Consider the following 25,660-nt stretch of genomic DNA (forward strand, 5'->3'; position numbering starts at 1 on the left):
TGACACCGATTTAATGCTTTGGTATATAGGGAGGGATCTTCTCAGAGATTATTGTAATTATTGAGACTATTATTATTATGGAGATGATTATTATTATTATTATTATTATTATTATTATTGAGATGATTATTATTATTTTTACTATTATTAATAATCATCTCCATAATAATAATAATAATAAAATTTATAATAATAATAATAATAGTCTCAATAAGTACAATAATAATCTCTGAGAAGATCCCTCTCTATAGATCAGTGCATTAGTCTGTGTCACAGTGTAAATGGCAGATAACACTTCTTAGTTACCAGAAATCCTCAGCTCTGTATCACTGGGCTTATAGCTCAGTTAGTTAGGGCTCCTGTCTACAGTGCAGACGGTCCCAGGTTCAAATCTCAGCCTGGCCAAAACTTTATTTAATTTAATTAAATAAATAGCTTGTGTCTGGGAAAGCCCTGGAGACCATATATGGAGAGATAATGATCTGACCTGATGACGTGGTCCCTGCTCTCCACTAACCCGACACTGCTCTGAAAAGGATTCCCTGCCCGATGTCTGCTCTGGGGAAGCCTAGGAGATGCAGTGACCATATATGGACAGATGGAGATCTGAAGCTGATGACGTGGTCCCTGCTCTCCGCTAAGCCGACACTTCTCTGAAAAGGATTCCCTCCCGATGTCTGCTCTGGGGAACCCTAGGAGATGCAGTGACCATATATGGACAGATGGAGATCTGAAGCTGATGATGTGGTCCCTGCTCTCCGCTAAGCTGACACTTCTCTGAAAAGGATTCCCTGCCTGATGTCTGCTCTGGGGAAGCCTAGGAGATGCAGTGACCATATATGGACAGATGGTGATCAGACCTGATGACGTGGTCCCTGCTCTCCGCTAAGCTGACACTTCTCTGAAAAGGATTCCCTGCCTGATGTCTGCTCTGGGGAAGCCTAGGAGATGCAGTGACCATATATGGACAGATGCTGATCTGAAGCTGATGACGTGGTCCCTGCTCTCCGCTAAGCCGACACTTCTCTGAAAAGGATTCCCTGCCTGATGTCTGCTCTGGGGAAGCCTAGGAGATGCAGTGACCATATATGGACAGATGCTGATCTGAAGCTGATGACGTGGTCCCTGCTCTCCGCTAAGCCCGACACTTCTCTGAAAAGGATTCCCTGCCTGATGTCTGCTCTGGGGAAGCCTAGGAGTTGCAGTGACCATATATGGACAGATCTGATCTGAAGCTAAACCCGACACTTCTCTGAAAAGGATTCCCTCCCGATGTCTGTAGAAGCCATTCTGTACTATCAGTTCTGGCTTTCAGAGTATTTACTATGGGGACACAGCGGGACCTGGGGGAAGAATCCGTGACAATCTCATAGCTGCCAGTGACGTGGGGCAGAGGTAAGAAAAACGGGAAAGTCCCGTCAAAATCGGGACGGTTGGGAGCTATGTATATGTGTTTCAAGCGCAATGAAAACGCAGGTCAAAACGCAACGTGTGAACGCGCCGCGCCCTCAGAGATTTGCAAAAGTGGTCGGTCCCGACAAAATCGGGAGACACCTGGGAGTCCCAAAACCATAAGAAAGCATTTCCCCAAGGCACTGATGAACTCCAGCGGGGTCTAAAGGCAATTTGGGCGATACTCCCAAAACAGGGCTGTGACTTTAAGGGGGAGTAGTAATCTAAACTCTAGGCCTGTAGGACCACTGATCCATATAGAAAGGCGATAGCCCACTTTATCCATATAACTGAAAAGAGAAAACCACCATAATCGACAAAATTTTACTTTTTGCAATCGGTTGCTATTGGAAACCACATTTTTTGTGCACTTTCTGGCCCAATAATCTTTCCCTTAGATAAAATCCCATTGGCTGCTGTAAGCGAATCAGGACAGTCTTATTTTCCAGTAACCAATCACAACCAGGCTCACAATGAGAAGTTAAATGAAAGCAGTGACAGGATTGGACCATGTTGAGCCGCCGCTCCCCTCCTCTAGGCCGCAGCCTCTGACAGGTCGTCTATGGCAGAGAGTAGCAGAGGTGTAACGGAGAGGAAACCACCCCAGGCCCCGGCCCTCATCCCCGCGCTCTAAGTGCAAGGCCGCGCCTTGTAAACTACATCTACCAAGATGCTTTGCGCTGCCGCGGCGCAGCCATGACAGGAGCACGTGACCACCGAGTCACATGACAGGAGAGATGGCGGCTCTGCCGGAGGAAGGGTTCACTAGTCTGCAGCTCTTGTTAAAGGTGAGAGACGGAGGAGGGAGAGAGGACTACAACTCCCAGCATAGAGGGGGGGGGGGAGGGGTGTCTGTATGTTACATGGGAGGACTACAAGTCCCAGCATAGAGGGAGGGGGGGGGGTCTGTATGTTACATGGGAGGACTACAAGTCCCAGCATAGAGGGGGGGGGTCTGTATGTTACATGGGAGGACTACAACTCCCAGCATAGAGGGGGGGGGGGGGTCTGTATGTTACATGGGAGGACTACAAGTCCCAGCATAGTGGGGGGGGGGGGTCTGTATGTTACATGGGAGGACTACAACTCCCAGCATAGAGGGGGGGTCTGTATGTTACATGTGAGGACTACAAGTCCCAGCATTGAGGGGGGGGGGGGTCTGTATGTTACATGGGAGGACTACAAGTCCCAGCATTGAGGGGGGGGGGGGTCTGTATGTTACATGGGAGGACTACAAGTCCCAGCATAGAGGGGGGGGGGGGGTCTGTATGTTACATGTGAGGACTACAACTCCCAGCATAGAGGGGGGGGGGGTCTGTATGTTACATGGGAGGACTACAATTCCCAGCATAGTGGGGGGGGTCTGTATGTTACATGTGAGGACTACAAGTCCCAGCATTGAGGGGGGGGGGGGTCTGTATGTTACATGGGAGGACTACAAGTCCCAGCATAGAGGGGGGGGGTCTGTATGTTACATGTGAGGACTACAACTCCCAGCATTGAGGGGGGGGTCTGTATGTTACATGGGAGGACTACAAGTCCCAGCATAGAGGGGGGGGGGGTCTGTATGTTACATGGGAGGACTACAACTCCCAGAATAGAGGGGGGGGGCTGTATGTTACATGGGAGGACTACAACTCCCAGCATAGAGGGGGGGGTCTGTATGTTACATGGGAGGACTACAACTCCCAGCATAGAGGGGGGGGGGTCTGTATGTTACGTAGGAGGACTACAAGTCCCGGCATAGGGGGGGGGGGGGTCTGTATGTTACATGTGAGGACTACAACTCCCAGCATAGAGGGGGGGGGGTCTGTATGTTACATGGGAGGACTACAAGTCCCAGCATAGAGGGGGGGGGGTCTGTATGTTACATGGGAGGACTACAAGTCCCAGCATAGTGGGGGGGTCTGTATGTTACGTAGGAGGACTACAACTCCCAGCATAGAGGGGGGGGGGGTCTGTATGTTACGTAGGAGGACTACAAGTCCCGGCATAGGGGGGGGGGGTCTGTATGTTACATGTGAGGACTACAAGTCCCAGCATAGAGGGGGGGGGGGGTGTCTGTATGTTACATGGGAGGACTACAAGTCCCAGCATAGAGGGGGGGGTCTGTATGTTACATGGGAGGACTACAAGTCCCAGCATAGAGGGGGGGGTGTCTGTATGTTACATGGGAGGACTACAAGTCCCAGCATAGAGGGGGGGGGGTCTGTATGTTACATGGGAGGACTACAAGTCCCAGCATTGAGGGGGGGGTCTGTATGTTACATGGGAGGACTACAAGTCCCAGCATAGAGGGGGGGGTCTGTATGTTACATGTGAGGACTACAACTCCCAGCATTGAGGGGGGGGGTCTGTATGTTACATGGGAGGACTACAAGTCCCAGCATAGAGGGGGGGGGGTCTGTATGTTACATGGGAGGACTACAAGTCCCAGCATAGAGGGGGGGGGGGGGGTCTGTATGTTACATGGGAGGACTACAACTCCCAGAATAGAGGGGGGGGGGCTGTATGTTACCTGGGAGGACTACAACTCCCAGCATAGAGGGGGGGGGTCTGTATGTTACATGGGAGGACTACAACTCCCAGCATAGAGGGGGGGGGGTCTGTATGTTACATGGGAGGACTACAACTCCCAGCATAGAGGGGGGGTCTGTATGTTACATGGGAGGACTACAACTCCCAGCATAGGGGGGGGGGGTCTGTATGTTACATGGGAGGACTACAACTCCCAGCATAGAGGGGGGGGGGGGGTCTGTATGTTACATGGGAGGACTACAACTCCCAGCATAGAGGGGGGGGGGGTCTGTATGTTACATGGGAGGACTACAAGTCCCAGCATTGAGGGGGGGGGTCTGTATGTTACATGGGAGGACTACAAGTCCCAGCATAGAGGGGGGGGGGTCTGTATGTTACATGTGAGGACTACATCTCCCAGCATTGAGGGGGGGGGGTTGTATGTTACATGGGAGGACTACAAGTCCCAGCATAGAGGGGGGGGTCTGTATGTTACATGGGAGGACTACAACTCCCAGAATAGAGGGGGGGGGCTGTATGTTACCTGGGAGGACTACAACTCCCAGCATAGAGGGGGGGGGGTCTGTATGTTACATGGGAGGACTACAACTCCCAGCATAGAGGGGGGGGGTCTGTATGTTACATGGGAGGACTACAACTCCCAGCATAGAGGGGGGGTCTGTATGTTACATGGGAGGACTACAACTCCCAGCATAGGGGGGGGGGTCTGTATGTTACATGGGAGGACTACAACTCCCAGCATAGAGGGGGGGGGTCTGTATGTTACATGGGAGGACTACAAGTCCCAGCATAGAGGGGGGGGGGTCTGTATGTTACGTAGGAGGACTACAAGTCCCAGCATAGGGGGGGGGGGGGTCTGTATGTTACATGTGAGGACTACAACTCCCAGCATAGAGGGGGGGGGGGTCTGTATGTTACATGGGAGGACTACAACTCCCAGCATAGGGGGGGGGGTCTGTATGTTACATGGGAGGACTACAACTCCCAGCATAGAGGGGGGGGTCTGTATGTTACATGGGAGGACTACAACTCCCAGCATAGGGGGGGGGGGTCTGTATGTTACATGGGAGGACTACAACTCCCAGCATAGAGGGGGGGGTCTGTATGTTACATGGGAGGACTACAACTCCCAGCATAGAGGGGGGGGTCTGTATGTTACGTAGGAGGACTACAAGTCCCAGCATAGGGGGGGGGGTCTGTATGTTACATGTGAGGACTACAACTCCCAGCATAGAGGGGGGGGGGTCTGTATGTTACATGGGTGGACTACAAGTCCCAGCATAGAGGGGGGGGGTCTGTATGTTACATGGGAGGACTACAACTCCCAGCATAGAGGGGGGGTCTGTATGTTACATGGGAGGACTACAACTCCCAGCATAGGGGGGGGGGGGTCTGTATGTTACATGGGAGGACTACAACTCCCAGCATAGGGGGGGGGGGGTCTGTATGTTACATGGGAGGACTACAAGTCCCAGCATAGGGGGGGGGTCTGTATGTTACATGTGAGGACTACAAGTCCCAGCATAGTGGGGGGTCTGTATGTTACATGTGAGGACTACAACTCCCAGCATTGAGGGGGGGGGGTCTGTATGTTACATGGGAGGACTACAAGTCCCAGCATAGAGGGGGGGGGGGTCTGTATGTTACATGGGAGGACTACAACTCCCAGCATAGAGGGGGGGGGGGTCTGTATGTTACATGGGAGGACTACAAGTCCCAGCATAGGGGGGGGGGTCTGTATGTTACATGTGAGGACTACAACTCCCAGAATAGAGGGGGGGGGGCTGTATGTTACCTGGGAGGACTACAACTCCCAGCATAGAGGGGGGGGGTCTGTATGTTACATGGGAGGACTACAACTCCCAGCATAGAGGGGGGGGGTCTGTATGTTACATGGGAGGACTACAACTCCCAGCATAGAGGGGGGGTCTGTATGTTACATGGGAGGACTACAACTCCCAGCATAGGGGGGGGGTCTGTATGTTACATGGGAGGACTACAACTCCCAGCATAGAGGGGGGGGGTCTGTATGTTACATGGGAGGACTACAAGTCCCAGCATAGAGGGGGGGGGGGTCTGTATGTTACATGGGAGAACTACAAGTCCCAGCATAGAGGGGGGGGGGTCTGTATGTTACATGGGAGGACTACAAGTCCCAGCATAGAGGGGGGGGTCTGTATGTTACGTAGGAGGACTACAAGTCCCAGCATAGGGGGGGGGTCTGTATGTTACATGTGAGGACTACAAGTCCCAGCATAGTGGGGGGTCTGTATGTTACATGTGAGGACTACAACTCCCAGCATTGAGGGGGGGGGTCTGTATGTTACATGGGAGGACTACAAGTCCCAGCATAGAGGGGGGGGGTCTGTATGTTACATGGGAGGACTACAACTCCCAGCATAGAGGGGGGGGTCTGTATGTTACATGTGAGGACTACAACTCCCAGCATTGAGGGGGGGGGTCTGTATGTTACATGGGAGGACTACAAGTCCCAGCATAGAGGGGGGGGTCTGTATGTTACATGGGAGGACTACAACTCCCAGCATAGAGGGGGGGGGGGTCTGTATGTTACATGGGAGGACTACAACTCCCAGCATAGAGGGGGGGGTCTGTATGTTACCTGGGAGGACTACAACTCCCAGCATAGAGGGGGGGTCTGTATGTTACATGGGAGGACTACAACTCCCAGCATAGAGGGGGGGGTCTGTATGTTACATGGGAGGACTACAACTCCCAGCATAGAGGGGGGGTCTGTATGTTACATGGGAGGACTACAACTCCCAGCATAGAGGGGGGGTCTGTATGTTACATGGGAGGACTACAAGTCCCAGCATAGAGGGGGGGGGGTCTGTATGTTACATGGGAGGACTACAACTCCCAGCATAGAGGGGGGGGTCTGTATGTTACATGGGAGGACTACAACTCCCAGCATAGAGGGGGGGGTCTGTATGTTACATGGGAGGACTACAACTCCCAGCATAGAGGGGGGGTCTGTATGTTACATGGGAGGACTACAACTCCCAGCATAGAGGGGGGGGGGTCTGTATGTTACATGGGAGGACTACAACTCCCAGCATAGAGGGGGGGGGTCTGTATGTTACATGGGAGGACTACAAGTCCCAGCATAGAGGGGGGGGGTCTGTATGTTACATGGGAGGACTACAAGTACCATCATGCTCAGTCGTTGGAGGAGCTCTTACTTCTCCCAGCTGAGGGTTTGTTGCAGTGTCTTGTCTCCCGCTGTCTCAGGCCTCCTCCAAGGATGTGGTCCAGAAGCTGTTTCGGGAGGCTTTCCCTCGCTCCGCCCTTGGCTCCGCCCCGCTGATTGACAATGTGTCGTCCCATTTGTCGGTGACTGCGGAGGAGGCGTCTCAGGTGAGGACGTTGTCCCCGATCCCTACTGTCAGGATAAAATGTTTGTGCCCCTGCGCTGTAACCTCTGCTCCTGCCCTCCTGCCAGGTCATCCATGCGGTGCACTCACTCTCCCGCCACGTGGTGCACAGGGGTCTGACCTCCGCAGAACAGATCCTCTCCGTCTTCCCAGACGACTTCCACCAGAACCTGAAGAATCTCCTGACCAAGATCCTCCTGGACAATGTGTGAGTAGGGAGCATCCCGGGCAGGGGGCGAGGAGGGATCATCTTGGGGTCTCACATGGGATAAGTTAAGAAGCCTTCAGATAAACACAAGTAACAAGTCAGTGCTTCTGCTTCCTGCCAGTGAATGGAACCTTTCTAATCAATTGTATCCAGTGTAGACTGGAGAATGGGACAATGTATCAGTGTATAAGTCTATAGTATAATCCAGGCTCCACAAATATGGCTGCCTCCACCGTACATGGGAGACATTTCTGAGCCGTTATATGACACAATGCTATCATCTATAACTTCTGTTATCTCCCTGCAGATCGGCCTGGAGAAGCGAAGCGCAGAACACAAGCAGTAAGTATGCGCCTGCACATAAACTAGTGATAGGAGGATTGGCTGATAACAGAGAACAGTAGAGAGCAGCACCCGAGCTGTAGGGGTTACTGCAGCAGGAGACACAAATGAAGGTGATTTATACTCTGCTGCGTCTCTCCTATAGTCTCTCTGCCGCGTCTGGTGGATATGGACTGGTTAGTGGACATCAAGACCTCGTCAGACTCCGTCACAAAAATGGCCGTACCTACCTGTCTACTGAACATGAAGGTAAGTGCATTCACTGGAGTCTCCAGTGTATCCTATGAGATGTGACATCACACTGCCTGTCTATACTATCTGTGTGCTGTGTGCAGGGTCTCCAGTGTATCCTATGAGATGTAACATCACACTGCCTGTCTATACTATCTGTGTGCTGTGTGCAGGGTCTCCAGTGTATCCTATGAGATGTAACATCACACTGACTGTCTATACTATCTGTGTGTGCTGTGTGCAGAGCCTCCAGTGTATCCTATGAGATGTGACATCACACTGCCTGTCTATACTATCTGTGTGTGCTGTGTGCAGGGTCTCCAGTGTATCCTATGAGATGTAACATCACACTGCCTGTCTATACTATCTGTGTGCTGTGTGCAGAGTCTCCAGTGTATCCTATGAGATGTAACATCACACTGACTGTCTATACTATCTGTGTGTGCTGTGTGCAGAGCCTCCAGTGTATCCTATGAGATGTAACATCACACTGCCTGTCTATACTATCTGTGTGCTGTGTGCAGAGTCTCCAGTGTATCCTATGAGATGTGACATCACACTGCCTGTCTATACTATCTGTGTGCTGTGTGCAGGGTCTCCAGTGTATCCTATGAGATGTAACATCACACTGCCTGTCTATACTATCTGTGTGCTGTGTGCAGAGTCTCCAGTGTATCCTATGAGATATAACATCACACTGCCTGTCTATACTATCTGTGTGCTGTGTGCAGGGTCTCCAGTGTATCCTATGAGATGTAACATCACACTGCCTGTCTATACTATCTGTGTGCTGTGTGCAGGGTCTCCAGTGTATCCTATGAGATGTGACATCACACTGCCTGTCTATACTATCTGTGTGTGCTGTGTGCAGAGTCTCCAGTGTATCCTATGAGATGTGACATCACACTGCCTGTCTATACTATCTGTGTGCTGTGTGCAGGGTCTCCAGTGTATCCTATGAGATGTAACATCACACTGCCTGTCTATACTATCTGTGTGTGCTGTGTGCAGAGTCTCCGGTGTATCCTATGAGATGTGACATCACACTGCCTGTCTATACTGTCTGTGTGCTGTGTGCAGGGTCTCCAGTGTATCCTATGAGATGTAACATCACACTGCCTGTCTATACTATCTGTGTGTGCTGTGTGCACAGTCTCCAGTGTATCCTATGAGATGTAACATCACACTGCCTGTCTATACTATCTGTGTGCTGTGTGCAGGGTCTCCAGTGTATCCTATGAGATGTGACATCACACTGCCTGTCTATACTATCTGTGTGTGCTGTGTGCAGAGTCTCCAGTGTATCCTATGAGATGTGACATCACACTGCCTGTCTATACTATCTGTGTGCTGTGTGCAGGGTCTCCAGTGTATCCTATGAGATGTAACATCACACTGCCTGTCTATACTATCTGTGTGTGCTGTGTGCAGAGTCTCCGGTGTATCCTATGAGATGTGACATCACACTGCCTGTCTATACTGTCTGTGTGCTGTGTGCAGGGTCTCCAGTGTATCCTATGAGATGTAACATCACACTGCCTGTCTATACTATCTGTGTGTGCTGTGTGCAGAGCCTCCAGTGTATCCTATGAGATGTGACATCACACTGCCTGTCTATACTATCTGTGTGCTGTGTGCAGAGTCTCCAGTGTATCCTATGAGATGTAACATCACACTGCCTGTCTATACTATCTGTGTGCTGTGTGCAGAGTCTCCAGTGTATCCTATGAGATGTGACATCACACTGCCTGTCTATGCTATCAGTGTGTGCTGTGTGCAGGGTCTCCAGTGTATCCTATGAGATGTGACATCACACTGCCTGTCTATACTATCTGTGTGCTGTGTGCAGAGTCTCCAGTGTATCCTATGAGATGTGACATCACACTGCCTGTCTATACTATCTGTGTGCTGTGTGCAGGGTCTCCAGTGTATCCTATGAGATGTGACATCACACTGCCTGTCTATACTATCTGTGTGCTGTGTGCAGGGTCTCCAGTGTATCCTATGAGATGTAACATCACACTGCCTGTCTATACTATCTGTGTGCTGTGTGCAGGGTCTCCAGTGTATCCTATGAGATGTGACATCACACTGCCTGTCTATACTATCTGTGTGTGCTGTGTGCAGAGTCTCCAGTGTATCCTATGAGATGTGACATCACACTGCCTGTCTATACTAGCTGTGTGTGCTGTGTGCAGGGTCTCCAGTGTATCCTATGAGATGTAACATTACACTGCCTGTCTATACTATCTGTGTGCTGTGTGCAGAGCCTCCAGTGTATCCTATGAGATGTGACATCACACTGCCTGTCTATACTATCTGTGTGCTGTGTGCAGAGTCTCCAGTGTATCCTATGAGATGTGACATCACACTGCCTGTCTATACTAGCTGTGTGTGCTGTGTGCAGGGTCTCCAGTGTATCCTATGAGATGTAACATTACACTGCCTGTCTATACTATCTGTGTGCTGTGTGCAGAGCCTCCAGTGTATCCTATGAGATGTAACATCACACTGCCTGTCTATACTATCTGTGTGCTGTGTGCAGAGTCTCCAGTGTATCCTATGAGATGTGACATCACACTGCCTGTCTATACTATCTGTGTGCTGTGTGCAGGGTCTCCAGTGTATCCTATGAGATGTAACATTACACTGCCTGTCTATACTATCTGTGTGCTGTGTGCAGAGTCTCCAGTGTATCCTATGAGATGTGACATCACACTGCCTGTCTATACTATCTGTGTGCTGTGTGCAGGGTCTCCAGTGTATCCTATGAGATGTAACATCACACTGCCTGTCTATACTATCTGTGTGCTGTGTGCAGGGTCTCCAGTGTATCCTATGAGATGTAACATCACACTGCCTGTCTATACTATCTGTGTGCTGTGTGCAGGGTCTCCAGTGTATCCTATGAGATGTGACATCACACTGCCTGTCTATACTATCTGTGTGCTGTGTGCAGGGTCTCCAGTGTATCCTATGAGATGTGACATCACACTGCCTGTCTATACTATCTGTGTGCTGTGTGCAGGGTCTCCAGTGTATCCTATGAGATGTAACATCACACTGCCTGTCTATACTATCTGTGTGTGCTGTGTGCAGGGTCTCCAGTGTATCCTATGAGATGTAACATCACACTGCCTGTCTATACTATCTGTGTGCTGTGTGCAGAGTCTCCAGTGTATCCTATGAGATGTGACATCACACTGCCTGTCTATACTATCTGTGTGCTGTGTGCAGGGTCTCCAGTGTATCCTATGAGATGTGACATCACACTGCCTGTCTATACTATCTGTGTGCTGTGTGCAGGGTCTCCAGTGTATCCTATGAGATGTAACATCACACTGCCTGTCTATACTATCTGTGTGCTGTGTGCAGGGTCTCCAGTGTATCCTATGAGATGTGACATCACACTGCCTGTCTATACTATCTGTGTGTGCTGTGTGCAGGGTCTCCAGTGTATCCTATGAGATGTGACATCACACTGCCTGTCTATACTATCTGTGTGCTGTGTGCAGAGTCTCCAGTGTATCCTATGAGATGTGACATCACACTGCCTGTCTATACTATCTGTGTGCTGTGTGCAGGGTCTCCAGTGTATCCTATGAGATGTAACATCACACTGCCTGTCTATACTATCTGTGTGCTGTGTGCAGAGTCTCCAGTGTATCCTATGAGATGTAACATCACACTGCCTGTCTATACTATCTGTGTGCTGTGTGCAGGGTCTCCAGTGTATCCTATGAGATGTGACATCACACTGCCTGTATATACTATCTGTGTGCTGTGTGCAGGGTCTCCAGTGTATCCTATGAGATGTAACATCACACTGCCTGTCTATACTATCTGTGTGTGCTGTGTGCAGGGTCTCCAGTGTATCCTATGAGATGTAACATCACACTGCCTGTCTATACTATCTGTGTGCTGGGTGCAGAGTCTCCAGTGTATCCTATGAGATGTAACATCACACTGCCTGTCTATACTATCTGTGTGCTGGGTGCAGGGTCTCCAGTGTATCCTATGAGATGTAACATCACATTGCCTGTCTATACTATCTGTGTGCTGTGTGCAGAGTCTCCAGTGTATCCTATGAGATGTAACATCACACTGCCTGTCTATACTATCTGTGTGCTGTGTGCAGAGTCTCCAGTGTATCCTATGAGATGTAACATCACACTGCCTGTCTATACTATCTGTGTGCTGTGTGCAGAGTCTCCAGTGTATCCTATGAGATGTAACATCACACTGCCTGTCTATACTATCTGTGTGCTGTGTGCAGGGTCTCCAGTGTATCCTATGAGATGCAACATCACACTGCCTGTCTATAATATCTGTGTGCTGTGTGCAGGGTCTCCAGTGAATCCTATGAGATGTGACATCACACTGCCTGTCTATACTATCTGTGTGCTGTGTGCAGGGTCTCCAGTGTATCCTATGAGATGTGACATCACACTGCCTGTCTATACTATCTGTGTGTGCTGTGTGCAGAGTCTCCAGTGTATCCTATGAGATGTGACATCACACTGCCTGTCTATACTATCTGTGTGCTGTGTGCAGAGTCTCCAGTGTATCTTATGATATGTAACATCACACTGCCTGTCTATACTATCTGTGTGCTGTGTGCAGGGTCTCCAGTGTATCCTATGAGATGTAACATCACACTGCCTGTCTATACTATCTGTGTGCTGTGTGCAGAGTCTCCAGTGTATCCTATGAGATGTAACATCACACTGCCTGTCTATACTATCTGTGTGCTGTGTGCAGGGTCTCCAGTGTATCCTATGAGATGTAACATCACACTGCCTGTCTATACTATCTGTGTGTGCTGGGTGCAGAGTCTCCAGTGTATCCTATGAGATGTAACATCACACTGCCTGTCTATACTATCTGTGTGTGCTGTGTGCAGGGTCTCCAGTGTATCCTATGAGATGTGACATCACACTGCCTGTCTATACTATCTGTGTGTGCTGTGTGCAGAGTCTCCAGTGTATCCTATGAGATGTAACATCACACTGCCTGTCTATACTATCTGTGTGTGCTGTGTGCAGGGTCTCCAGTGTATCCTATGAGATGTGACATCACACTGCCTGTCTATACTATCTGTGTGCTGTGTGCAGAGCCTCCAGTGTATCCTATGAGATGTGACATCACACTGCCTGTCTATACTATCTGTGTGCTGTGTGCAGGGTCTCCAGTGTATCCTATGAGATGTAACATCACACTGCCTGTCTATACTATCTGTGTGTGCTGTGTGCAGAGTCTCCAGTGTATCCTATGAGATGTAACATCACACTGCCTGTCTATACTATCTGTGTGCTGTGTGCAGGGTCTCCAGTGTATCCTATGAGATGTAACATCACACTGCCTGTCTATACTATCTGTGTGTGCTGTGTGCAGAGCCTCCAGTGTATCCTATGAGATGTAACATCACACTGCCTGTCTATACTATCTGTGTGTGCTGTGTGCAGAGCCTCCAGTGTATCCTATGAGATGTAACATCACACTGCCTGTCTATACTATCTGTGTGCTGTGTGCAGAGCCTCCAGTGTATCCTATGAGATGTGACATCACACTGCCTGTCTATACTATCTGTGTGCTGTGTGCAGAGTCTCCAGTGTATCCTATGAGATGTAACATCACACTGCCTGTCTATACTATCTGTGTGCTGTGTGCAGAGCCTCCAGTGTATCCTATGAGATGTGACATCACACTGCCTGTCTATACTATCTGTGTGCTGTGTGCAGGGTCTCCAGTGTATCCTATGAGATGTGACATCACACTGCCTGTCTATACTATCTGTGTGCTGTGTGCAGAGTCTCCAGTGTATCCTATGAGATGTAACATCACACTGCCTGTCTATACTATCTGTGTGCTGTGTGCAGGGTCTCCAGTGTATCCTATGAGATGTAATATCACACTGCCTGTCTATACTATCTGTGTGTGCTGTGTGCAGAGCCTCCAGTGTATCCTATGAGATGTGACATCACACTGCCTGTCTATACTATCTGTGTGTGCTGTGTGCAGAGTCTCCAGTGTATCCTATGAGATGTAACATCACACTGCCTGTCTATACTATCTGTGTGCTGTGTGCAGAGTCTCCAGTGTATCCTATGAGATGTGACATCACACTGCCTGTCTATACTATCTGTGTGTGCTGTGTGCAGGGTCTCCAGTGTATCCTATGAGATGTGACATCACACTGCCTGTCTATACTATCTGTGTGCAGAGTCTCCAGTGTATCCTATGAGATGTGACATCACACTGCCTGTATATACTATCTGTGTGTGCTGTGTGCAGGGTCTCCAGTGTATCCTATGAGATGTGACATCACACTGCCTGTCTATACTATCTGTGTGGTGTGTGCAGAGTCTCCAGTGTATCCTATGAGATGTGACATCACACTGCCTGTCTATACTATCTGTGTGTGCTGTGTGCAGAGTCTCCAGTGTATCCTATGAGATGTGACATCACACTGCCTGTCTATACTATCTGTGTGCTGTGTGCAGAGTCTCCAGTGTATCCTATGAGATGTGACATCACACTGCCTGTCTATACTATCTGTGTGCTGTGTGCAGGGTCTCCAGTGTATCCTATGAGATATAACATCACACTGCCTGTCTATACTATCTGTGTGCTGTGTGCAGGGTCTCCAGTGTATCCTATGAGATGTGATATCACACTGCCTGTCTATACTATCTGTGTGCTGTGTGCAGAGTCTCCAGTGTATCCTATGAGATGTGATATCACACTGCCTGTCTATACTATCTGTGTGCTGTGTGCAGAGTCTCCAGTGTATCCTATGAGATGTGACATCACACTGCCTGTCTATACTATCTGTGTGTGCTGTGTGCAGAGTCTCCAGTGTATCCTATGAGATGTGACATCACACTGCCTGTCTATACTATCTGTGTGCTGTGTGCAGAGTCTCCAGTGTATCCTATGAGATGTAACATCACACTGCCTGTCTATACTATCTGTGTGCTGTGTGCAGAGTCTCCAGTGTATCCTATGAGATGTGACATCACACTGCCTGTCTATACTATCTGTGTGCTGTGTGCAGGGTCTCCAGTGTATCCTATGAGATGTAACATCACACTGCCTGTCTATACTATCTGTGTGTGCTGTGTGCAGAGTCTCCAGTGTATCCTATGAGATGTAACATCACACTGCCTGTCTATACTATCTGTGTGCTGTGTGCAGAGTCTCCAGTGTATCCTATGAGATGTAACATCACACTGCCTGTCTATACTATCTGTGTGCTGTGTGCAGTCTCCAGTGTATCCTATGAGATGTAACATCACACTGCCTGTCTATACTATCTGTGTGCTGTGTGCAGGGTCTCCAGTGTATCCTATGAGATGTAACATCACACTGCCTGTCTATACTATCTGTGTGCTGTGTGCAGAGTCTCCAGTGTATCCTATGAGATGTGACATCACACTGCCTGTCTATACTATCTGTGTGCTGTGTGCAGTCTCCAGTGTATCCTATGAGATGTGACATCACACTGCCTGTCTATACTATCTGTGTGCTGTGTGCAGAGCCTCCAGTGTATCCTATGAGATGTAACATCACACTGCCTGTCTATACTATCTGTGTGCTGTGTGCAGAGTCTCCAGTGTATCCTATGAGATGTAACATCACACTGCCTGTCTATACTATCTGTGTGCTGTGTGCAGAGTCTCCAGTGTATCCTATGAGATGTAACATCACACTGCCTGTCTATACTATCTGTGTGCTGTGTGCAGAGTCTCCAGTGTATCCTATGAGATGTAACATCACACTGCCTGTCTATACTATCTGTGTGCTGTGTGCAGAGTCTCCAGTGTATCCTATGAGATGTGACATCACACTGCCTGTCTATACTATCTGTGTGCTGTGTGCAGGGTCTCCAGTGTATCCTATGACATGTAACATCACACTGCCTGTCTATACTATCTGTGTGCTGTGTGCAGGGTCTCCAGTGTATCCTATGAGATGTGACATCACACTGCCTGTCTATACTATCTGTGTGCTGTGTGCAGGGTCTCCAGTGTATCCTATGAGATGTAACATCACACTGCCTGTCTATACTATCTGTGTGCTGTGTGCAGGGTCTCCAGTGTATCCTATAAGATGTAACATCACACTGCCTGTCTATACTATCTGTGTGCTGTGTGCAGAGTCTCCAGTGTATCCTATGAGATGTGACATCACACTGCCTGTCTTTACTATCTGTGTGTGCTGTGTGCAGGGTCTCCAGTGTATCCTATGAGATGTGACATCACACTGCCTGTCTATACTATCTGTGTATATTGTGTGCAGAGTCTCCAGTGTATCCTATGAGATGTGACATCACACTGCCTGTCTATACTATCTGTGTATATTGTGTGCAGGGTCTCCAGTGTATCCTATGAGATGTGACATCACACTGCCTGTCTATACTATCTGTGTGCAGAGTCTCCAGTGTATCCTATGAGATGTAACATCACACTGCCTGTCTATACTATCTGTGTGCTGTGTGCAGAGTCTCCAGTGTATCCTATGAGATGTAACATCACACTGCCTGTCTATACTATCTGTGTGCTGTGTGCAGAGTCTCCAGTGTATCCTATGAGATGTGACATCACACTGCCTGTCTATACTATCTGTGTGTGCTGTGTGCAGGGTCTCCAGTGTATCCTATGAGATGTAACATCACACTGCCTGTCTATACTATCTGTGTGCTGTGTGCAGAGTCTCCAGTGTATCCTATGAGATGTGACATCACACTGCCTGTCTATACTATCTGTGTGCTGTGTGCAGAGTCTCCAGTGTATCCTATGAGATATAACATCACACTGCCTGTCTATACTATCTGTGTGCTGTGTGCAGGGTCTCCAGTGTATCCTATGAGATGTAACATCACACTGCCTGTCTATACTATCTGTGTGCTGTGTGCAGAGTCTCCAGTGTATCCTATGAGATGTGACATCACACTGCCTGTCTATACTATCTGTGTGCTGTGTGCAGGGTCTCCAGTGTATCCTATGAGATGTAACATCACACTGCCTGTCTATACTATCTGTGTGTGCTGTGTGCAGAGCCTCCAGTGTATCCTATGAGATGTAACATCACACTGCCTGTCTATACTATCTGTGTGCTGTGTGCAGAGTCTCCAGTGTATCCTATGAGATGTAACATCACACTGCCTGTCTATACTATCTGTGTGTGCTGTGTGCAGAGTCTCCAGTGTATCCTATGAGATGTGACATCACACTGCCTGTCTATACTATCTGTGTGCTGTGTGCAGAGTCTCCAGTGTATCCTATGAGATGTAACATCACACTGCCTGTCTATACTATCTGTGTGTGCTGTGTGCAGAGTCTCCAGTGTATCCTATGAGATGTAACATCACACTGCCTGTCTATACTATCTGTGTGTGCTGTGTGCAGAGTCTCCAGTGTATCCTATGAGATGTAACATCACACTGCCTGTCTATACTATCTGTGTGCTGTGTGCAGAGTCTCCAGTGTATCCTATGAGATGTGACATCACACTGCCTGTCTATACTATCTGTGTGCTGTGTGCAGAGTCTCCAGTGTATCCTATGAGATGTGACATCACACTGCCTGTCTATACTATCTGTGTGCTGTGTGCAAGGTCTCCAGTGTATCCTATGAGATGTGACATCACACTGCCTGTCTATACTATCTGTGTGCTGTGTGCAGGGTCTCCAGTGTATCCTATGAGATGTAACATCACACTGCCTGTCTATACTATCTGTGTGCTGTGTGCAGAGTCTCCAGTGTATCCTATGATATGTAACATCACACTGCCTGTCTATACTATCTGTGTGCTGTGTGCAGGGTCTCCAGTGTATCCTATGAGATGTGACATCACACTGCCTGTCTATACTATCTGTGTGCTGTGTGCAGAGTCTCCAGTGTATCCTATGAGATGTGACATCACACTGCCTGTCTATACTATCTGTGTGCTGTGTGCAGAGTCTCCAGTGTATCCTATGAGATGTGACATCACACTGCCTGTCTATACTATCTGTGTGCTGTGTGCAGAGTCTCCAGTGTATCCTATGAGATGTGACATCACACTGCCTGTCTATACTATCTGTGTGTGCTGTGTGCAGAGTCTCCAGTGTATCCTATGAGATGTGACATCACACTGCCTGTCTATACTATCTGTGTGCTGTGTGCAGAGTCTCCAGTGTATCCTATGAGATGTGACATCACACTGCCTGTCTATACTATCTGTGTGCTGTGTGCAGAGTCTCCAGTGTATCCTATGAGATGTGACATCACACTGCCTGTCTATACTATCTGTGTGCTGTGTGCAGGGTCTCCAGTGTATCCTATGAGATGTAACATCACACTGCCTGTCTATACTATCTGTGTGCTGTGTGCAGAGTCTCCAGTGTATCCTATGAGATGTGACATCACACTGCCTGTATATACTATCTGTGTGCTGTGTGCAGAGTCTCCAGTGTATCCTATGAGATGTAACATCACACTGCCTGTCTATACTATCTGTGTGCTGTGTGCAGAGTCTCCAGTGTATCCTATGAGATGTGACATCACACTGCCTGTCTATACTATCTGTGTGCTGTGTGTAGAGTCTCCAGTGTATCCTATGAGATGTAACATCACACTGCCTGTCTATACTATCTGTGTGCTGTGTGCAGGGTCTCCAGTGTATCCTATGAGATGTAACATCACACTGCCTGTCTATACTATCTGTGTGTGCTGTGTGCAGAGTCTCCAGTGTATCCTATGAGATGTGACATCACACTGCCTGTCTATACTATCTGTGTGTGCTGTGTGCAGTCTCCAGTGTATCCTATGAGATGTAACATCACACTGCCTGTCTATACTATCTGTGTGTGCTGTGTGCAGTCTCCAGTGTATCCTATGAGATGTAACATCACACTGCCTGTCTATACTATCTGTGTGCTGTGTGCAGAGTCTCCAGTGTATCCTATGATATGTGCCATCACACTGCCTGTCTATACTATCTGTGTGCTGTGTGCAGAGTCTCCAGTGTATCCTATGAGATGTGACATCACACTGCCTGTCTATACTATCTGTGTGCTGTGTGCAGAGTCTCCAGTGTATCCTATGAGATGTAACATCACACTGCCTGTCTATACTATCTGTGTGTGCTGTGTGCAGAGTCTCCAGTGTATCCTATGAGATGTGACATCACACTGCCTGTCTATACTATCTGTGTGCTGTGTGCAGAGTCTCCAGTGTATCCTATGAGATGTAACATCACACTGCCTGTCTATACTATCTGTGTGCTGTGTGCAGGGTCTCCAGTGTATCCTATGAGATGTAACATCACACTGCCTGTCTATACTATCTGTGTGCTGTGTGCAGAGTCTCCAGTGTATCCTATGAGATGTAACATCACACTGCCTGTCTATACTATCTGTGTGCTGTGTGCAGGGTCTCCAGTGTATCCTATGAGATGTAACATCACACTGCCTGTCTATACTATCTGTGTGCTGTGTGCAGAGTCTCCAGTGTATCCTATGAGATGTAACATCACACTGCCTGTCTATACTATCTGTGTGCTGTGTGCAGGGTCTCCAGTGTATCCTATGAGATGTAACATCACACTGCCTGTCTATACTATCTGTGTGCTGTGTGCAGAGTCTCCAGTGTATCCTATGAGATGTAACATCACACTGCCTGTCTATACTATCTGTGTGCTGTGTGCAGGGTCTCCAGTGTATCCTATGAGATGTAACATCACACTGCCTGTCTATACTATCTGTGTGCTGTGTGCAGGGTCTCCAGTGTATCCTATGAGATGTAACATCACACTGCCTGTCTATACTATCTGTGTGCTGTGTGCAGAGTCTCCAGTGTATCCTATGAGATGTAACATCACACTGCCTGTCTATACTATCTGTGTGCTGTGTGCAGGGTCTCCAGTGTATCCTATGAGATGTGACATCACACTGCCTGTCTATACTATCTGTGTGTGCTGTGTGCAGAGTCTCCAGTGTATCCTATGAGATGTGACATCACACTGCCTGTCTATACTATCTGTGTGTGCTGTGTGCAGAGCCTCCAGTGTATCCTATGAGATGTGACATCACACTGCCGGTCTATACTATCTGTGTGCTGTGTGCAGGGTCTCCAGTGTATCCTATGAGATGTGACATCACACTGCCTGTCTATACTATCTGTGTGCTGTGTGCAGAGTCTCCAGTGTATCCTATGAGATGTAACATCACACTGCCTGTCTATACTATCTGTGTGTGCTGTGTGCAGAGTCTCCAGTGTATCCTATGAGATGTAACATCACACTGCCTGTCTATACTATCTGTGTGCTGTGTGCAGGGTCTCCAGTGTATCCTATGAGATGTAACATCACACTGCCTGTCTATACTATCTGTGTGCTGTGTGCAGGGTCTCCAGTGTATCCTATGAGATGTAACATCACACTGCCTGTCTATACTATCTGTGTGTGCTGTGTGCAGGGTCTCCAGTGTATCCTATGAGATGTGACATCACACTGCCTGTCTATACTATCTGTGTGTGCTGTGTGCAGGGTCTCCAGTGTATCCTATGAGATGTGACATCACACTGCCTGTCTATACTATCTGTGTGTGCTGTGTGCAGGGTCTCCAGTGTATCCTATGGTATGTGACATCACACTGCCTGTCTATACTATCTGTGTGCTGTGTGCAGAGTCTCCAGTGTATCCTATGAGATGTAACATCACACTGCCTGTCTATACTATCTGTGTGTGCTGTGTGCAGGGTCTCCAGTGTATCCTATGAGATGTAACATCACACTGCCTGTCTATACTATCTGTGTGCTGTGTGCAGGGTCTCCAGTGTATCCTATGAGATGTGACATCACACTGCCTGTCTATACTATCTGTGTGCTGTGTGCAGGGTCTCCAGTGTATCCTATGAGATGTAACATCACACTGCCTGTCTATACTATCTGTGTGCTGTGTGCAGAGTCTCCAGTGTATCCTATGAGATGTGTCATCACACTGACTGTCTATACTATCTGTGTGCTGTGTGCAGGGTCTCCAGTGTATCCTATGAGATGTGACATCACACTGCCTGTCTATACTATCTGTGTGTGCTGTGTGCAGGGTCTCCAGTGTATCCTATGAGATGTGACATCACACTGCCTGTCTATACTATCTGTGTGTGCTGTGTGCAGGGTCTCCAGTGTATCCTATGAGATGTAACATCACACTGCCTGTCTATACTATCTGTGTGTGCTGTGTGCAGGGTCTCCAGTGTATCCTATGAGATGTGACATCACACTGCCTGTCTATACTATCTGTGTGCTGTGTGCAGAGTCTCCAGTGTATCCTATGAGATGTGACATCACACTGCCTGTCTATACTATCTGTGTGCTGTGTGCAGGGTCTCCAGTGTATCCTATGAGATGTGACATCACACTGCCTGTCTATACTATCTGTGTGCTGTGTGCAGAGTCTCCAGTGTATCCTATGAGATGTAACATCACACTGCCTGTCTATACTATCTGTGTGTGCTGTGTGCAGGGTCTCCAGTGTATCCTATGAGATGTAACATCACACTGCCTGTCTATACTGTGTGCTGTGTGCAGGGTCTCCAGTGTATCCTATGAGATGTGACATCACACTGCCTGTCTATACTATCTGTGTGTGCTGTGTGCAGAGTCTCCAGTGTATCCATGAGATGTGACATCACACTGCCTGTCTATACTATCTGTGTGCTGTGTGCAGAGTCTCCAGTGTATCCTATGAGATATAACATCACACTGCCTGTCTATACTATCTGTGTGCTGTGTGCAGAGTCTCCAGTGTATCCTATGAGATGTGACATCACACTGCCTGTCTATACTATCTGTGTGCTGTGTGCAGGGTCTCCAGTGTATCCTATGAGATGTAACATCACACTGCCTGTCTATACTATCTGTGTGCTGTGTGCAGTCTCTCCAGTGTATCCTATGAGATGTAACATTACACTGCCTATCTATACTATCTGTGTGCTGTGTGCAGGGTCTCCTGTGTATCCTATGAGATGTAACATCACACTGTCTGTCTATACTATCTGTGTGCTGTGTGCAGGGTCTCCAGTGTATCCTATGAGATGTAACATCACACTGCCTGTCTATACTATCTGTGTGCTGTGTGCAGGGTCTCCAGTGTATCCTATGAGATGTAACATCACACTGCCTGTCTATACTATCTGTGTGTGCTGTGTGCAGAGTCTCCAGTGTATCCTATGAGATGTGACATCACACTGCCTGTCTATTCTATCTGTGTGCTGTGTGCAGAGTCTCCAGTGTATCCTATGAGATGTGACATCACACTGCCTGTCTATACTATCTGTGTGCTGTGTGCAGAGCCTCCAGTGTATCCTATGAGATGTAACATCACACTGCCTGTCTATACTATCTGTGTGCTGTGTGCAGGGTCTCCAGTGTATCCTATGAGATGTAACATCACACTGCCTGTCTATACTATCTGTGTGTGCTGTGTGCAGAGTCTCCAGTGTATCCTATGAGATGTGACATCACACTGCCTGTCTATACTATCTGTGTGCTGTGTGCAGAGTCTCCAGTGTATCCTATGAGATGTGACATCACACTGCCTGTCTATACTATCTGTGTGCTATGTGCAGAGTCTCCAGTGTATCCTATGAGATGTAACATCACACTGCCTGTCTATACTATCTGTGTGCTGTGTGCAGAGTCTCCAGTGTATCCTATGAGATGTAACATCACACTGCCTGTCTATACTATCTGTGTGTGCTGTGTGCAGAGTCTCCAGTGTATCCTATGAGATGTGACATCACACTGCCTGTCTATACTATCTGTGTGCTGTGTGCAGGGTCTCCAGTGTATCCTATGAGATGTAACATCACACTGCCTGTCTATACTATCTGTGTGTGCTGTGTGCAGAGTCTCCAGTGTATCCTATGAGATGTGACATCACACTGCCTGTCTATACTATCTGTGTGCTGTGTGCAGGGTCTCCAGTGTATCCTATGAGATGTGACATCACACTGCCTGTCTATACTACCTGTGTGTGCTGTGTGCAGGGTCTCCAGTGTATCCTATGAGATGTAACATCACACTGCCTGTCTATACTATCTGTGTGCTGTGTGCAGAGTCTCCAGTGTATCCTATGAGATGTGACATCACACTGCCTGTCTATACTACCTGTGTGTGCTGTGTGCAGGGTCTCCAGTGTATCCTATGAGATGTAACATCACACTGCCTGTCTATACTATCTGTGTGCTGTGTGCAGAGTCTCCAGTGTATCCTATGAGATGTAACATCACACTGCCTGTCTATACTATCTGTGTGTGCTGTGTGCAGAGTCTCCAGTGTATCCTATGAGATGTAACATCACACTGCCTGTCTATACTATCTGTGTGCTGTGTGCAGGGTCTCCAGTGTATCCTATGAGATGTAACATCACACTGCCTGTCTATACTATCTGTGTGCTGTGTGCAGGGTCTCCAGTGTATCCTATGAGATGTAACATCACACTGCCTGTCTATACTATCTGTGTGCTGTGTGCAGGGTCTCCAGTGTATCCTATGAGATGTGACATCACACTGCCTGTCTATACTATCTGTGTGCTGTGTGCAGGGTCTCCAGTGTATCCTATGAGATGTGACATCACACTGCCTGTCTATGCTATCTGTGTGCTGTGTGCAGAGTCTCCAGTGTATCCTATGAGATGTGACATCACACTGCCTGTCTATGCTATCTGTGTGCTGTGTGCAGAGTCTCCAGTGTATCCTATGAGATGTGACATCACACTGCCTGTCTATACTATTTGTGTGCTGTGTGCAGGGTCTCCAGTGTATCCTATGAGATGTGACATCACACTGCCTGTCTATACTATCTGTGTGCTGTGTGCAGGGTCTCCAGTGTATCCTATGAGATGTGATATCACACTGCCTGTCTATACTATCTGTGTGCTGTGTGCAGAGTCTCCAGTGTATCCTATGAGATGTGACATCACACTGCCTGTCTATACTATCTGTGTGTGCTGTGTGCAGGGTCTCCAGTGTATCCTATGAGATGTAACATCACACTGCCTGTCTATACTATCTGTGTGCTGTGTGCAGGGTCTCCAGTGTATCCTATGAGATGTAACATCACACTGCCTGTCTATACTATCTGTGTGCTGTGTGCAGGGTCTCCAGTGTATCCTATGAGATGTGACATCACACTGCCTGTCTATACTATCTGTGTGTGCTGTGTGCAGAGTCTCCGGTGTATCCTATGAGATGTGACATCACACTGCCTGTCTATACTATCTGTGTGCTGTGTGCAGAGTCTCCAGTGTATCCTATGAGATGTAACATCACTCTGCCTGTCTATACTATCTGTGTGCTGTGTGCAGGGTCTCCAGTGTATCCTATGAGATGTAACATCACACTGCCTGTCTATACTATCTGTGTGTGCTGTGTGCAGAGTCTCCAGTGTATCCTATGAGATGTGACATCACACTGCCTGTCTATACTATCTGTGTGCTGTGTGCAGGGTCTCCAGTGTATCCTATGAGATGTGACATCACACTGCCTGTCTATACTATCTGTGTGTGCTGTGTGCAGGGTCTCCAGTGTATCCTATGAGATGTAACATCACACTGCCTGTCTATACTATCTGTGTGCTGTGTGCAGAGTCTCCAGTGTATCCTATGAGATGTGACATCACACTGCCTGTCTATACTATCTGTGTGCTGTGTGCAGGGTCTCCAGTGTATCCTATGAGATGTGACATCACACTGCCTGTCTATACTATCTGTGTGTGCTGTGTGCAGAGTCTCCAGTGTATCCTATGAGATGTGACATCACACTGCCTGTCTATACTATCTGTGTGTGCTGTGTGCAGAGTCTCCAGTGTATCCTATGAGATGTGACATCACACTCCCTGTATATACTATCTGTGTGCTGTGTGCAGAGTCTCCAGTGTATCCTATGAGATATAACATCACACTGCCTGTCTATACTATCTGTGTGTGCTGTGTGCAGAGTCTCCAGTGTATCCTATGAGATGTAACATCACACTGCCTGTCTATACTATCTGTGTGCTGTGTGCAGAGTCTCCAGTGTATCCTATGAGATGTAACATCACACTGCCTGTCTATACTATCTGTGTGCTGTGTGCAGAGTCTCCTGTGTATCCTATGAGATGTGACATCACACTGCCTGTCTATACTATCTGTGTGCTGTGTGCAGGGTCTCCAGTGTATCCTATGTGACCTATGTGACTTGTTTACCAGATCCAGGAGGATTCGGACCTGTGTGGGTCGGAGCCGGCGATCTCCTCCCTGACTATGGAGCTGAGTAAGGAAACTCTGGACACGATGCTGGAAGGACTGGGCCGGATAAGGGACCAGCTCTCTGCTGTGGCGAGCAAGTAGTGTGTGACCCCTTAGAAGCCCCTGTATGTGATGTCGTGACCCCTGCAGAGGTCATGTGACCGGAGATATAACTGCATTTCCTGTAAATATTGTATGTGTAATATTATATTGCTATATCCGG

At 48.3% G+C, this 25,660-nt stretch overlaps 1 protein-coding gene across 1 annotated transcript; it reads left to right on the plus strand.

Annotated features, from left to right (window-relative positions):
• Positions 1 to 1,980: 1,980 nt before the first annotated feature.
• COMMD9 (COMM domain containing 9) lies at positions 1,981 to 25,660 on the plus strand. Its single transcript, XM_072114399.1, has 6 exons — positions 1,981 to 2,240; positions 7,240 to 7,365; positions 7,451 to 7,590; positions 7,898 to 7,932; positions 8,078 to 8,181; positions 25,399 to 25,660. The coding sequence occupies exons 1-6, from the start codon at positions 2,178 to 2,180 to the stop codon at positions 25,537 to 25,539; spliced, it is 609 nt and encodes a 202-aa protein (XP_071970500.1). The 5' UTR covers positions 1,981 to 2,177; the 3' UTR covers positions 25,540 to 25,660.

This window comes from Engystomops pustulosus, chromosome 7 (assembly GCF_040894005.1).
Source record: "Engystomops pustulosus chromosome 7, aEngPut4.maternal, whole genome shotgun sequence".
Classification (NCBI taxonomy): Eukaryota; Metazoa; Chordata; class Amphibia; order Anura; family Leptodactylidae; genus Engystomops; species Engystomops pustulosus.

Excerpts from the sequence above, each read along its gene's own strand:
- COMMD9 (XM_072114399.1), top strand. The coding sequence starts at position 2,178 with ATGACAGGAGAGATGGCGGCTCTGCCGGAGGAAGGGTTCACTAGTCTG. Across the intron at positions 7,591-7,897 it reads AAGATCCTCCTGGACAATGT|ATCGGCCTGGAGAAGCGAAG; the intron begins GTGAGTAGGGAG and ends ATCTCCCTGCAG. Across the intron at positions 8,182-25,398 it reads CCTGTCTACTGAACATGAAG|ATCCAGGAGGATTCGGACCT; the intron begins GTAAGTGCATTC and ends CTTGTTTACCAG.